This window comes from Macrosteles quadrilineatus, unplaced genomic scaffold (genome assembly GCF_028750875.1).
Source record: "Macrosteles quadrilineatus isolate MER2022 unplaced genomic scaffold, UCM_ALF_1.0 Scaffold_21__1_contigs__length_2333173, whole genome shotgun sequence".
In the NCBI taxonomy this organism is placed as follows: Eukaryota; Metazoa; Arthropoda; class Insecta; order Hemiptera; family Cicadellidae; genus Macrosteles; species Macrosteles quadrilineatus.
In genome coordinates, this window is record NW_026542614.1 from 486,284 (window position 1) to 499,484 (window position 13,201).

The 13,201-nt window shown below is 35.3% G+C and overlaps 1 protein-coding gene across 1 annotated transcript; it reads left to right on the plus strand.

Moving 5' to 3' along the window:
- The first annotated feature begins 1,000 nt into the window (after positions 1-1,000).
- On the plus strand, positions 1,001-12,857 carry LOC129005457 (palmitoyltransferase ZDHHC3-like). Its single transcript, XM_054434345.1, has 7 exons — positions 1,001-1,178; positions 4,894-4,988; positions 7,366-7,551; positions 7,993-8,129; positions 8,635-8,719; positions 10,158-10,370; positions 12,146-12,857. Exons 2-7 carry the CDS (start codon positions 4,908-4,910, stop codon positions 12,302-12,304), a joined length of 861 nt encoding a protein of 286 aa, XP_054290320.1. The 5' UTR covers positions 1,001-1,178; positions 4,894-4,907; the 3' UTR covers positions 12,305-12,857.
- Positions 12,858-13,201: the final 344 nt, after the last annotated feature.

Below are 13,201 nucleotides of genomic sequence, written 5' to 3' on the forward strand. Positions count from 1 at the left end.
TGCTGGAGATAAGCCGGCTTCATTATGATTGTGCTAAATTTGAACTTTCATTATTCTACTTGCAAATAATGATAAATGAAGTTAAACATTACTAAATTTTTTAAAGTATAAAACAAGGAAGTTAAAAGTGTCATGCTGAAGCACTTGTCTGTATTTACACATTCTAAACAAAAACAAATGTAATTTGAATTTTGTTTGTCTTGTAATGGGGATGAAAGGCGTAGTTTCTATGAACAGTAGTGTTGCCGGTACTTTATTTGAAAACACAATTTTTTAACACAGATCGCAGACTACAAACAGAACGGCAATTGCTCGCTTGTCTTTATTGCGAGTGGTTAAACTTATTCCTTCTCCTTGTCTGGTGTCCTATAATTCTTTTTCCATCATAATAATGTTAGACCATGCCTGTTAGCACGGCCGCCTTTAACTACAGGCCGCGGCCTGGTAGAATCGGCAACATCGCAAGTGGTGTTGTTCAGTGACGGACGTCCCATAAGATAACATGGCAGACAGGTGACATCAGCTCATTAATTCGCACTTCACTTCATTGATTTCAATTTAAATTTATGAACATAAATTTATTCAAATATTGAAAATAAAACATACAGATTTGAAAACCGAAACAATATGAATTAAAGTCTATATCTGAACATTTTTAAGCGGAGTCAATATTGTCAAAGTCCAGCAACCAAGCTTTCGTAAATACACAAAATACATTAGCTGTTTCCAAACAAAACAGCTATTACAACACCACTTGCAACGTTGCCAGTTCGAAGGCCGCGGCTGGAGTTAAAGGCGGCCGTGCTGTTAGCATAGAATAAACACAATTAAGCCATAGAATAAAGATGTTTGTCTAAGGACAAAATCAAAGCTGTTACTATTTTAAACAAGCTTTCCTATTCTCCTGCATGTTTATCTTCTTCTTGTTACTGGAGGTTAGGTTAGAGTCAGAGTCGTCAGTACTTAAAGTTGCGTTTAAGATTTCTGCTAACTGCTTTACTGCTAGGCTTATTCTGTTAATGTAAAAATATTTTTGTTGTTTATTATTGTAGGTACTATTTCTAATTTATTTTTTTCTAAACGTATTTGCAATGCATTTAAAAGTGAATTTCGAGAAAGTGATTGGCTGGCCAAATATTTACGACAGTGATAGTAAAATTTAAATTATAATTATTGAGGTAAGAACTTTGAAGGCTTCAGTTAGGTATAGCCTAGGCTTTGAATTAGGCCTAGTTTAGGATTCTTCTAGGTATTTTTTCGACTTAGGCATATAAAATATTAAAAGAACACATAGTTTTCATTTGGGTTATTAGCCTATTTGTTTGAATGTATCAAGAAGTTAAAATGTATAAAGTAGGCCTATAGCCTAACATAGGTTAGGCTTAATTTTGGGTTTATCCATATGGATTCCCAGAGAGCTAGGCCTATGCATATAAAGTAGGCCTACAAACACGGAATTATTAATTTTTCAGCGTACACAGAACTAGCTGTAGACGTAAAGTTGTGAAAAAACAACAATAATACCCAAGCCTACCTAAGGCTGGCTGATGGATCAGCTTACCAATTAATCTTGTTATCCTATTTGCGTTTTGAGTAGCCTAGGCCTATGTGGATCTCGTGCATTTTCACCAGTAGCCTATTTTAGTAATCACTTAAGTTACTTAAGGGGGGAGTTCAAATAAAAAGTGAAAATCTTTATTTACAAACCAATTTTACTCATACTACACCTTAAGGTGAAGTTATATAAAACATTACAGAAAAAAACTGGAAAATTTTTTTTCCCGATACCCAATGGTGGAGGGGGGGGGATTTTTTGTGTATTGCAAGGGTTTGCGAGAACATAAATTTCTCAGGTTTTAAAAGTGATAGAGGGTTGTTTTTTTTTTTTTTATCTGTTCCTGAGAGTAATACCTACAATCTCTAGCATGGGGTTTTTAAGGAAATTATATAAAATAAAATTACAGTAAATTTTTAAATTTTGAAATATTTTTTCCCCAAAATAACTGGTAAAAACTATTTTTTTTTAAATATTTTAATGACATTATTTTTACAAATCCATGCTAGAGAATGTAGATCTTGTCAAACTGAACAAAATAAAAAACATTTCATCCTTCTAGATGTAGTATAGAACTTGAGATATTTATGTTCCCATGCGAAAAAAGTAAACTTTTGAAAAATGACCGAATACCAAAACACGGTGCTTTTAGTGATTGACAAAAGTGCAACTTCAAAGTATTTTTTTATGAGAAAAAAAATCGTATAAGGTTGGTTTTAACTGTTTTATGTTCAGAATTTAATATATAATAAAAAAATAAATACCCCCGCCGCAGCAAACCTGCAGACTAAGCGAATTTCCATTTGCCTGATTGGATTTACACTAAAATGCCTCCTTAAAAATATCACATTCATTCCCTATTTAAATAACATTAGTTTAACGAGTACTTAGGTTTGCTGCAACAGGGAGGGTAAAAAGGTGTTTTTGTAAAATGTTAATCGCTTAGTATGAAATGAATGCATTATCCAAATTTGATTAAAATATGATCATAAACAAGCAAACTACAACAGTTTACTTATTCTCCATAAGAATAACATGGGAATTTTAAATTTACAGTTTTTTGGAATTTTCTCCGTAACCATTAGGCGCATAATAACGCTTCAATATACTAAATTATTTGTTTTTTTAAGCTCTACAAAATGGTTTGGAAAGAAATTGCTAAATTTTATGTTTTTTGGGTCAAAAATGCAAAAAACCTATTTTTACCCCATAAAACCCCCCGTAAACCCCCGTTCCCATGGTCCGATCATGCTGGATCGCGAACTCGTTCGAATAAACGTAGGTTTACACGTTTGTACCAAATTTCATCAAAATCGGATAATTTTTGCTCGAGTTATCGTGCTAACGGACACATATATATATATATAAATATATAAATATATAAATATATATATATATATATATGAATTTGAACGGATGGTGTTTTTGGCCTCTAGGGACCTCGAAACGAAAAAAAAAATTGGTCCCGCGTCCAGGTCTTACCATGAGTACTACGGTAATAGCTTATTCCCTATATGGGAAATTCGCTAAAAATTGTAAAAATTCATATTTTGGCCATTTTTGGCAACGACCGAATACCAAAACACGGTGCTTTTAGTGATTGACAAAGTGCTACTTCAAAGTATTTTTTTTATGAGAAAAAAAATCGTATAAGGTTGGTTTTAACTGTTTTATGTTCAGAATTTAATATATAATAAAAAATATAAAAAAAATAAAAAATTGTAAAAATTCATAACTCATTTTGGCCATTTTTGACGTGAACCCTTAAGTGAGTTAGGCTACTTAAGATGGACTAGTTTTGGGTTCAAAGACCCATTATCAAATCCTTTAAAGGTTTTTGGGATAGTTCTGTTGTGTCCACCGTGTAACCTGCGTCGGTTTGTCCCGTGTTAAATGTGGGTGGCCTATCGTATTAAATGTTTCGTAATTTGTGTTTTTTTAATAATAAAATTTATGTGTTGACCTGTATTTATATATTGATGAAGACTTCCGTCGGATTTTTGACCATCTTCTACACGATGTTTTAAAGGATTTGATAATGGGTCTTTGTACCCGAAACTAGTCATCCATAGACTAAAATTAAGACTGAAGACGGACCAAGGTATGTAACCTATTATATATTTAAATATCAGTCTTGGTGGCAAAGATGTTTTTATTATTAAAACTTATTATTAGTATCATAGATAAATCATACTCCCTAAGTAGATTTGTCATCCTTATGGAACAGCTGAAGCCAATTGCATTGTTAGTTCTGTACGTCCAACTGTAGAGGTTATGTTTTGTTTACAATTTGTTTCTTGTTATTTCAGTTATTTAAAACCTGATTTAACCAAATAAAACGATTTAATCATAAACAATAACTGGTTTCCTAGTTATATAACCAAATAGTAAAGCACAAATCATGAAAATAACACTAAAATAATAGAAACAAAATTTTGTCTACCCCAGCGATCAGTGTGGACGTACATGAACTAGAAACAAAAAACAAGCTTCAAAATTTACAATGGGATGAGGAATCTACTTGTGTTGCTTAGTCTATGTTAGTATGTTACCAACCAAAGATAAGATTTTCAGTAACTATTTAACTTAACTCCAATCTACTACTTAATTAAACAAACAGGTTTGTACATAGACTACTGAACCTGGACAGTATCCAATCTGTAATAGGCTTGGTATATCTTTTAACCCTTAAACTTAACTGTACATTCTTTCTAATATGTTTTAGTCCCTTATTGATGCTTTTTGTGTCAATTAACTTTATAGCATTTGGATCTTTAAGCACAGTTATCTTTTGTTTTTTCAATAAATTGACAGCTGTTATAGCTATTTACCTTACAAGTGTAGTAAGAGCGTTTTTACATCACGCAGGTGAATGTTGTGCAACGAGCGGAAGCAAGTTGCATAATTTACCGAAGTGATGTAAACACGTTCTTGCGTAACGTGTAAAGTACAAGATTTTACTTGACCCGACAATATACAGGAGGTTACGAACAATATTTTTCATTATCCATTTCACTCATCTTCTAACAGTAACGTTCATTAACAAACAAAAGCTAGGTTAGGAAAATTCTTCAAAACATAACAATAAAATTCAAACGCACAGCTGATTTCAAGCGTTGAACGTCGTTGGCTCCATAGAGGTATATTTTTTAAGTTAATCACTCAATGTTATTTAAATGGGTTTCATTACACCACCGAGTGAGTTTTTTTCAACTTTACATCACTCGAGAAGTAACGAAGTTATATACATCACGCTTGGGATAGGGAAGTTTAACATGGCGGGTTAGGTAAATTAACTTATATCCAACCTGATATTACTGATTTGCTTCTGCTTGTAGACAACAAATGGAAGATGGACTATGACAGTTTGCTGTACAAAAGAGAGGTGGACCCTCACAACCGTTGCTGTGGCGGTTGGCTATGGTGCATCAGAGTAAGTTCTTGTTTCAGAGAATATTCATTGAGTAGCCTAGGCCTATGTGGATCTTGTGCATTTTCACCAACTATTTTAGAAATCACTTAAGTGAGTTAGGCTAATTAAGATGACTAGTTTTGGGTTCAAAGACCCATTAATAAATCCTTTAAAGGTTTTTGGGATAGTTCTGACCTAATATGGGATAGTGTTTGACCTAAGTTCTTGGTTCCAATCAGTAATGCCCATCCCACTTCAATGACACGAGTGCAAACCCCCTCCTATTTCATACCGCCCCTTTTCTACACTCTTCCCCGGTAACTTGGCCACCTGCAACCTGTCCCTTTTAAAAACAAAAGTTTCAACAATTGACTAAGATTTAAAAAACAAACCAGCTAGCCTAACTTTCTGTACAAAATTATTAATAGGATCACTCCTTTTCTCATTCAAAAATGTTGACAATGAAATAATCACATTGAACAGATGGAAAAATGGCAACACTCATTAGCCTAAAGAGGATCAAGAAGGATCTCCTCGCTCTAACTAGAAATGACGAAATACCCACAAAAAAAGTGGGTAAGTGGGAGTGGGGAAAAGGGAAGTATTCTTCTCCTTGCATCCTCTTTGCGACTGTGTCGTCCATTAGGCCTACCCTGTAATGCTTCGTTAGGCCTTAAAACCAATTATTTAATTATTGCCTGTGACTCTATGTAACGCAAACAATATGAACTTGGTCAATCAAAAAAGGAAGTTGACGAGGAACTGTATTTTCAAGTGGACCTAGTTATGTAAAGTGACCTTTAGAAAAATACCCCCGCCGCAGCAAACCTGCAGACTTAGCGAATTTCCATCTGCCTGATTGGATTTAAACTAAAATGTCTCCTTAAAAATATCACATTTATTCCCTATTTTAACAGAATTAGTTGAATGAGTACTTAGGTTTGCTGCAACAGGGAGGGTAAAAAAGTTTTTTTTAAATGTAAAATATTAAAAGGTACTGTGGTTTAGTAAGAAATTAATGTATTTTCCAAATTTGATTAAAATATGTTCATAAACAAGCAAACTACAACAGTTGACTTATTCTCCATAAGAATAACATAGGAATTTTAAAATTACAATTTTTTAGAATTTTCTCCGTAACAATTAGGCGCATAATAATGCTTCAATCTACTAAATTATTTGTTTTTTTAAGCTCTACAAAATGGTTTAAAAATAAATTGTGAAATTTTGTGTTTTTAGGGTCAAAAATGGGAAAAACCTATTTTTACCCCATAAAACCCCCCATAAACCCCCGTTCCCATAGTCCGATCATGCTAGTTCGCGAACTCATTCAAGTTTATCCCGCCTTACACCTTCAAACCAAATTTTATCAAAATCGGACAAAAATTACTCAAGTTATCGTGCGGATGGACACACATATATATATATATCTACTAGCTGACCCGGCGAACTTCGTATCGCCTAAGTTATAGGTTTCCCCTAAGACAGACCGATGGAAAGAAAGTACTGTTACGTTTAATTTTCAAGATGATCTCGTTCGCATCGCTCAATCACGTCCTGGTTGAAGTTCGTTCGCTACGCTCACTCACCTTTGGGTTGGAGCTCGTTCGCTACGCTCACTCACCTTTAGGTTGGAGCTCGTTCGCTGCGCTCACTTGCCTTCAGGTTAGCTCGTTCGCTACGCTAACTCGCCTCCAGGTTGAAGTTCGTTCGCTACGCTCACTCACCTTTTGGTTGCAAATTAGCTGTTGTCATAAATGTAAAAGAAATAATAGTGCTGCACCCTGTTGGTAATCCTTGTAACTTTAATGCTATTGAACATCATAGAACAGAACCAACTTGTTTAATTGAAACAGCTGTTAAGATTCATTAATTCCATTTCTCATAAGGTTAACATGGGAAACTCCAGAGCCACTGGGGCGGAGCCCTTTTAAGAATTTTGAAACGGGAAATAGTTTACGTCCGATTCGCATACCTACAGAATTTACACACCAAATTTCATAACGATCGGTGAAGTCGTTCCGGAGGAGTTTGCAGACAAACACTGTGACACGAGAATTTTATATATTAGATATATAGATATATAAAAATTTGAACGAATGGTGTTTTTGGCCTCTGGGGTCCCGGGCTTAGGTCTTACCATGAGACCTACGGTAATAGCTACTTCCCTATAGGGAAATTCGCTAAAAGCCGAATTTAGCCTACAAATCAACTTTAAAACAAGAAGACTATTAGGCCTAAGCATCTTATCACATAATAATGTTATTTGTTGTTCAACATTCTAACTCAGGTTGTTTTCATTTTCCTATTGGAAATGGGTTCTAGCTTGGCCTCCTCTAGGTACAAGGCCGTGGCAAGACAAACATGACATGTGTTAAACTATTACATGTGATTACAGGACATATGCGGAGTTGTCTGTGCCATCCTGACCTGGCTGCTGATCCTTTATGCAGAGTTTGTGGTGATGAGCGTAATGCTGATACCCAGTCCATACCCGATCTACAGTTATATCAACATGCTTATCTTCCAAACACTGGCCGTTCTTGCGTTTGCTTCTCACTTACGCACCATGTTCACTGATCCGGTGAGTACTTTGCAGAGGTATAGTTAACAAGTAGAGGTTAATTTTAAACCTTTCCAAAAAGTAACAGACATTTAGCGTTGGCCGTGTAGCTGGATGCATGCCGAGTGTAGTTATGCTCTGATAATAAGATGGTGGTGATTGCATAAAGTCTTTTATTTTCTGGACAACCCTCGTCATTCTAGATTGAGGTTAAAAAATGTGACCAAAATATAGACTTCAGTATTAGTGATAAAAAGATGACTTAACAAAAAGACTCAACAAAATGCTACACATAGCGAAAAGCATAGGGTAACACAAACAACAACCCCTACCCCCCCCTCCACCCCCTTCTATTGAGTAGGTACCTAGACCTACTCAAGAACACAGGCAATAGTTTTAAATTTTAAATTGTATTCATGTTTATTAACTTGCATTTACTCTGTTTATTTTCTCACTCTACAGGGGTCAGTGCCCAAAGGCAACGCCACTAAAGAGATGATTCAACAGATGGGTTGCAGAGAAGGTCACGTTTTCTTCAAGTGTCCCAAGTGTTGCAGCATCAAACCTGAGAGAGCCCACCATTGCTCTGTATGCCAAAGGTACATTTCCTCACTACTAAAAGGTACATTTCCTCACTACTAAAAGGTACATTTCCTAACAAGTGAAAGGTATATTTCCTCGCTACTCAAAGGTACATATCCTCACTACTAAAAGGTACATTTCCTCTCTAGTCAAAGGCATATTCCTCACAACTAAAAGGTACATTCACTCATAAATCAAAGGTATATTTCCTCGCTACTCAATGGTACATTTCCTCACCACTCAAAGGTACTCTTCCCTACTACTAAAAGGTACATTTCCACACTAGTCAAAGGTATATTTCCTCGCTACTCAAAGGTACATTTCCTCACAAGTCAAAGGTATATTTCCTTGCTACTCAATGGTACATTTCCTCGCTACTCAATGGTACATTTCCTTGCTAATCAAAGGTATGTTTCCTCACCACTCAAAGGTACATCTCCTCACTACTCAAAGGTACATTACCTTATAAGAGGTTGGCAACTGTGACAGAAGTTTTAACTGATTTAAATGTGTTTGTTTCAGATGTATTCGTAAGATGGATCACCACTGTCCTTGGGTTAACAACTGTGTTGGTGAAGATAATCAGAAGTATTTTGTTCTTTTTACTGTAAGTCGCTTTATGCAGTTTAAATTAGCTTATTAAAATTCAACCTTGATAGGAAAATGAAGGAGTATGCCTAACCTCAGTTAAATGAAGAACATTTAACACAATTTGTTTTGTGATTTAGATTATTTCAACTGTTGGCCATACTATTGGTTTTTAGCTCTTGTCCTTGCATTATTGTTGGGACACAGGCAAAATGACATGTTTGAATGTATTAATATATTGAAACAGTGCCTGATTCACCTCTAACCAAAAGAGAGCCGGATCGTTTTGTACAAAAACAATTTTTTTGTAGAATATTTGGCATTAATTCAAATTCAGTACCTCATTTCATCATCCATTTAAGCCTACCTACTTAAATATTACAGTATATTTCACTCTCCGTAATAGCATTTAATTGCATTTATATATAAAAAAATATTAGTTTTTAGTTTCTGAGTCGGTTTGGCCGAGTTTTATAATTTTGGTCTAAAATTAAAAGTACGGAAAGTAAATAAAAGAAACGTCTTATAACACTTAAAACATATATTTACGCTTATACTGTTATTCACAAGACGGTAAATATACAAAAAAGATGGTAAGTGGTAATCTTTTTTGTATATTTACCGTCTAGTGAATAACATTATAAGCGTAAATATATGTTTTAAGTGTTATAAGACGTTTCTTTTATTTACTTTCCGTAAATTTAATAACACGTACAATGCTGATCAAGAAGTTATTTAATTAAAAGTATGCACAGATTTGCCATCAAACATTGACATTGATTTATTTATTGTATTATTCGACCAAATAATAGCCTACAAATTTTTTTTTCTTCAAACTCTAATGAAAGATGTATTTCACCAGTTCTAATTCCATTATACTATATGTTTTTTTCTAAGAACCTTCACTGAATTACCAGCTTTAATTTGAGCTATTGGTTATTTAGATCCGACGTACCTCAAGCTCCCTGCTGAATCATGAATCAACAATAATTATAATACTTTAGGACCTATCTACTCAATGATAGCTCCATTTTTATTTTAGTTATTTGATATGTCTGGTCTTAAAATACTCATAGTAAAAGGGTTTCATTTGAGACATTGATAGTTTGAATCAGTTAAGTTCAAGACACTTTTCTCAATCGAAATAGTATATTTCAACAATACATCTCGTATCTATGTCCAATATTTTGCCGCTGTCCTCCATGTTTCCGCCAACCTTGTGTTGAGTTTTTGAGTCTCAAACGTAATTTTTGATTAATCTTTTAAGTGTAAATAAACTCTGTATTTATCTCAATGACTTTGCTTTTTCTGATCTTAAATTTTTTTCACCTTAATTTTGCCACCTGTTTTCCTCTAGACCAAGCTGTAAACTCAACATGGAATGTGTTCTTCTGTAAGTACTAGAGTTTTTGGTTTTGCCCAATGAAAGAAAGAAAACATTTATAATTTTTTTGCAGTTCTACATAGCATCGATATCCATCCATTCCCTGTTTCTGGTCGCCAACCAGTTCTACACGTGCGTGAGACTAGAGTGGAAGGATTGTTCTTCTTACTCTCCCCCGACGACGGTGGTGCTGCTAGTGTTTCTGGTGTTTGAAGCGCTTCTGTTCGCCATCTTCACTCTGGCAATGCTCGTTACCCAGTTGCATGCTATCTGGAATGATGAGACGGTAAGACATTGATGCTAATAAATTATTCTCAAGAAGTTAAATATTTTAAAATATGAAAAATGGTGATTAACAAGAGATAAAATTAGACAAGCCAAGATCTGAAATAAATTTCTCTATACCTTTTTTTGTGTTGAAAAAAAAAACACAATTTTTAAAAACATACAGTGCTGCACAGTTTTAAGAACTTGTTTGTATTAAATTACCAAGTTTTGCTTGTTCTATGTCTTTTTGTTCTTGGTGTTCCTTTGGTTAACCGAGTCACATTCCGCCAAAAACGCGCAAGCCAATAGGTTCTTTTAACAATTTAAAAATATACATTAAGATTTTGATACTTATTTTTTTTATAAAATTTTGTGATATAGGTAAAGGAGAAAATTTAGGTTGAGTTGTGAATTAAATGATCAATGGGTTTTTACTTGTAGTTAATAGTTAATACAATAAACAGAAATCATAATTGAGTTGATTCTATGTTTTCATTTATCCTGTTTAATTTACTTGTAAATAATAGAGCAAGGAGGAAGTCAATTTTTCAATGTACCTTTAACATTTTATTCTGAATTGGCGACCCTATGAATGTAGGTATTTTAAGCCAAGTATGAATGGAGATGAGTGTAGGATGAGTGGCGCGATCTTGTAGTCCTGTTAGTGACTAAGGCCAGCATGTTTCTTAGACACAGCTGTTAACCCTTACCTCGCTGTAGACGAATATACTCGCCGAAATTCTCTTTGCACAAAACGCTATGGACGACTATACTCGCCTTATAATACAGAGTGCATTGGCTGGTCTTGGTAGTTCCAAGTTTTGCCGATAGCGTGCAGCAGCTGTTGGGAAACATCTCACGTGATGTAAATTCACAATAACAACGTTCCCCGCCTACTCAAAAATGGCGGCATGCTACAATTGCCGGTCTCTGCTATGAGAGACGCCAGCGCTGTGGACGGACTAACTCGCAAGTGTTTTGTTAACTCACAGACTCCACGGTAAACTTTGTTCTCCGCTATTTCGCTAAAATATGGTTTTGTTGTTGTTATATTATTATAATTATTAAAAAAATAATCAGCTTTGGCTTATGGGGAAAGATATTTTTTAGGCATATGTAGGGTTACGGTCAAAGCCACCCAACATATGTAGCGTGGTAAGGGTTAATTAACAGCCCATACAGCCAATGGCAACTAATGGACCTACAGTTTATAGTGGAATCTGAACCACATTTTGCCTTGTTGTAAATTAACAAATTGGTATAATTATCAGGATAGTACTGCGGATAGTCGTACTACTCTCTAATGCAAAAGTTAATCCACACCAAGGCGTATCGCATCCACAGTGCATGCCTATAAATATCCTCAATTTTTATATATATCCACCTACAGTCTGTTTCATGAATATGAGGGTTTTTTTTTTCTTGAAAACACTACGGACAAAGAAGTTCATCGTCAAAGTGTTCTGTGAGTCGGCACAGTCGTTAGTGCCACATACTTCTGGCCAGCGATTTAGTGGGTTCGGATTTTTCAGTACAGTTCACACTTGTACTGTACTGTCTCACCCCTTGTTACAGCATCGATGATCGATGAGCTGGATGCCTTCCACGCACAGCTATGTGGACGGGTAAATGCAAGGTTAAAAAGATTCTGCTAACCTAAAAAAAAAGACAGTCCACCGTGTCATGATCGCATATAGAAAAATTTGACTGTAATCTTTAGTGCTGTAATACTGTTGATCTCCAAAAAATTTACTCTTTTGTGCTGTAATTATTAAGATCATTCTCTGGTTGCAGGGTATAGAGCAACTCAAGAAGGAGGAGGCACGTTGGGTCCGCAAGTCTCGTTGGAAGAGTATTCAAGCTGTGTTCGGAAGGTTTTCTCTTGCTTGGTTCTCTCCTTTCACACGACCTCCGCCCAAAGTCAAGCTGGAGAGCTACTTGTATTCTGTCTAAGTGTTATCGGCTGTTTTGTATTTTCGTTGTACATTATTTTATTAGCGATTTTCTAAAATATATCTCTCAGTTTTTACAGAAGAATCTTGATTAACTGAGGTAATCTAAAGTGAAGTTATCTCGGATAACCAAAACCTCTGTTTGAAACGGATACTTACGAAGACATTAGGGAGTATTGATTTAAACACAAAAAAATAATTTAACTGCTGTTAAATTAACGGTTAAGGATGTAATATGCACAATGGGAACTTTTTAAGCGGTTTCCGTTAGGATAGCAGGCTGGTCTGAATAAGAAAGAGTCTTGCACAAATAAAAAAAATCCAATATACATAACATGTACATTTCACTGTCAATGACAGCATTTTCAATTTAAGAAAGGTAGGCTATAGTGAAATTTGCGACAGGGCTGGAGTGAAATTTGTCTTTAGGCCTGATAGGTAATAACTGTACTATTATCACGTTAAGTGCACAGGGCGGGAGTTCTCACCTGCGGGACTGTCACGGGGCAGGAAATGTCGTCATCCTACCATGCCAACAACCATGCTTCAGTGTGAGCTCAACGTTGTGTCCGATTGGTGCTTATTGTGCCAGTTTTGTACCTACTCTTTTGTACCATCCAGTATAACTCGTTTTCACTCAGATCTGACTATTTTATGCGTGGAGGGGGCTGTTCCAAATTTAGTGTAGTGTAGCCATTGTGGGGTTTTTGCTTGTATTTAGGGAAATGGAATAGAGAATAATGATAATAATTACTGTAGGGAAGCATTTTGAATGGAACCTAGCCTTAAAATTGTCCTTGACACCTTTTTTGCGATTTATTTTAATGGTATCAGGGTATTTTGGCCTTGCATTTTCCCTCCTTTTGGCAATACTGATCAGCTTTGCAGTTTTGTTTAG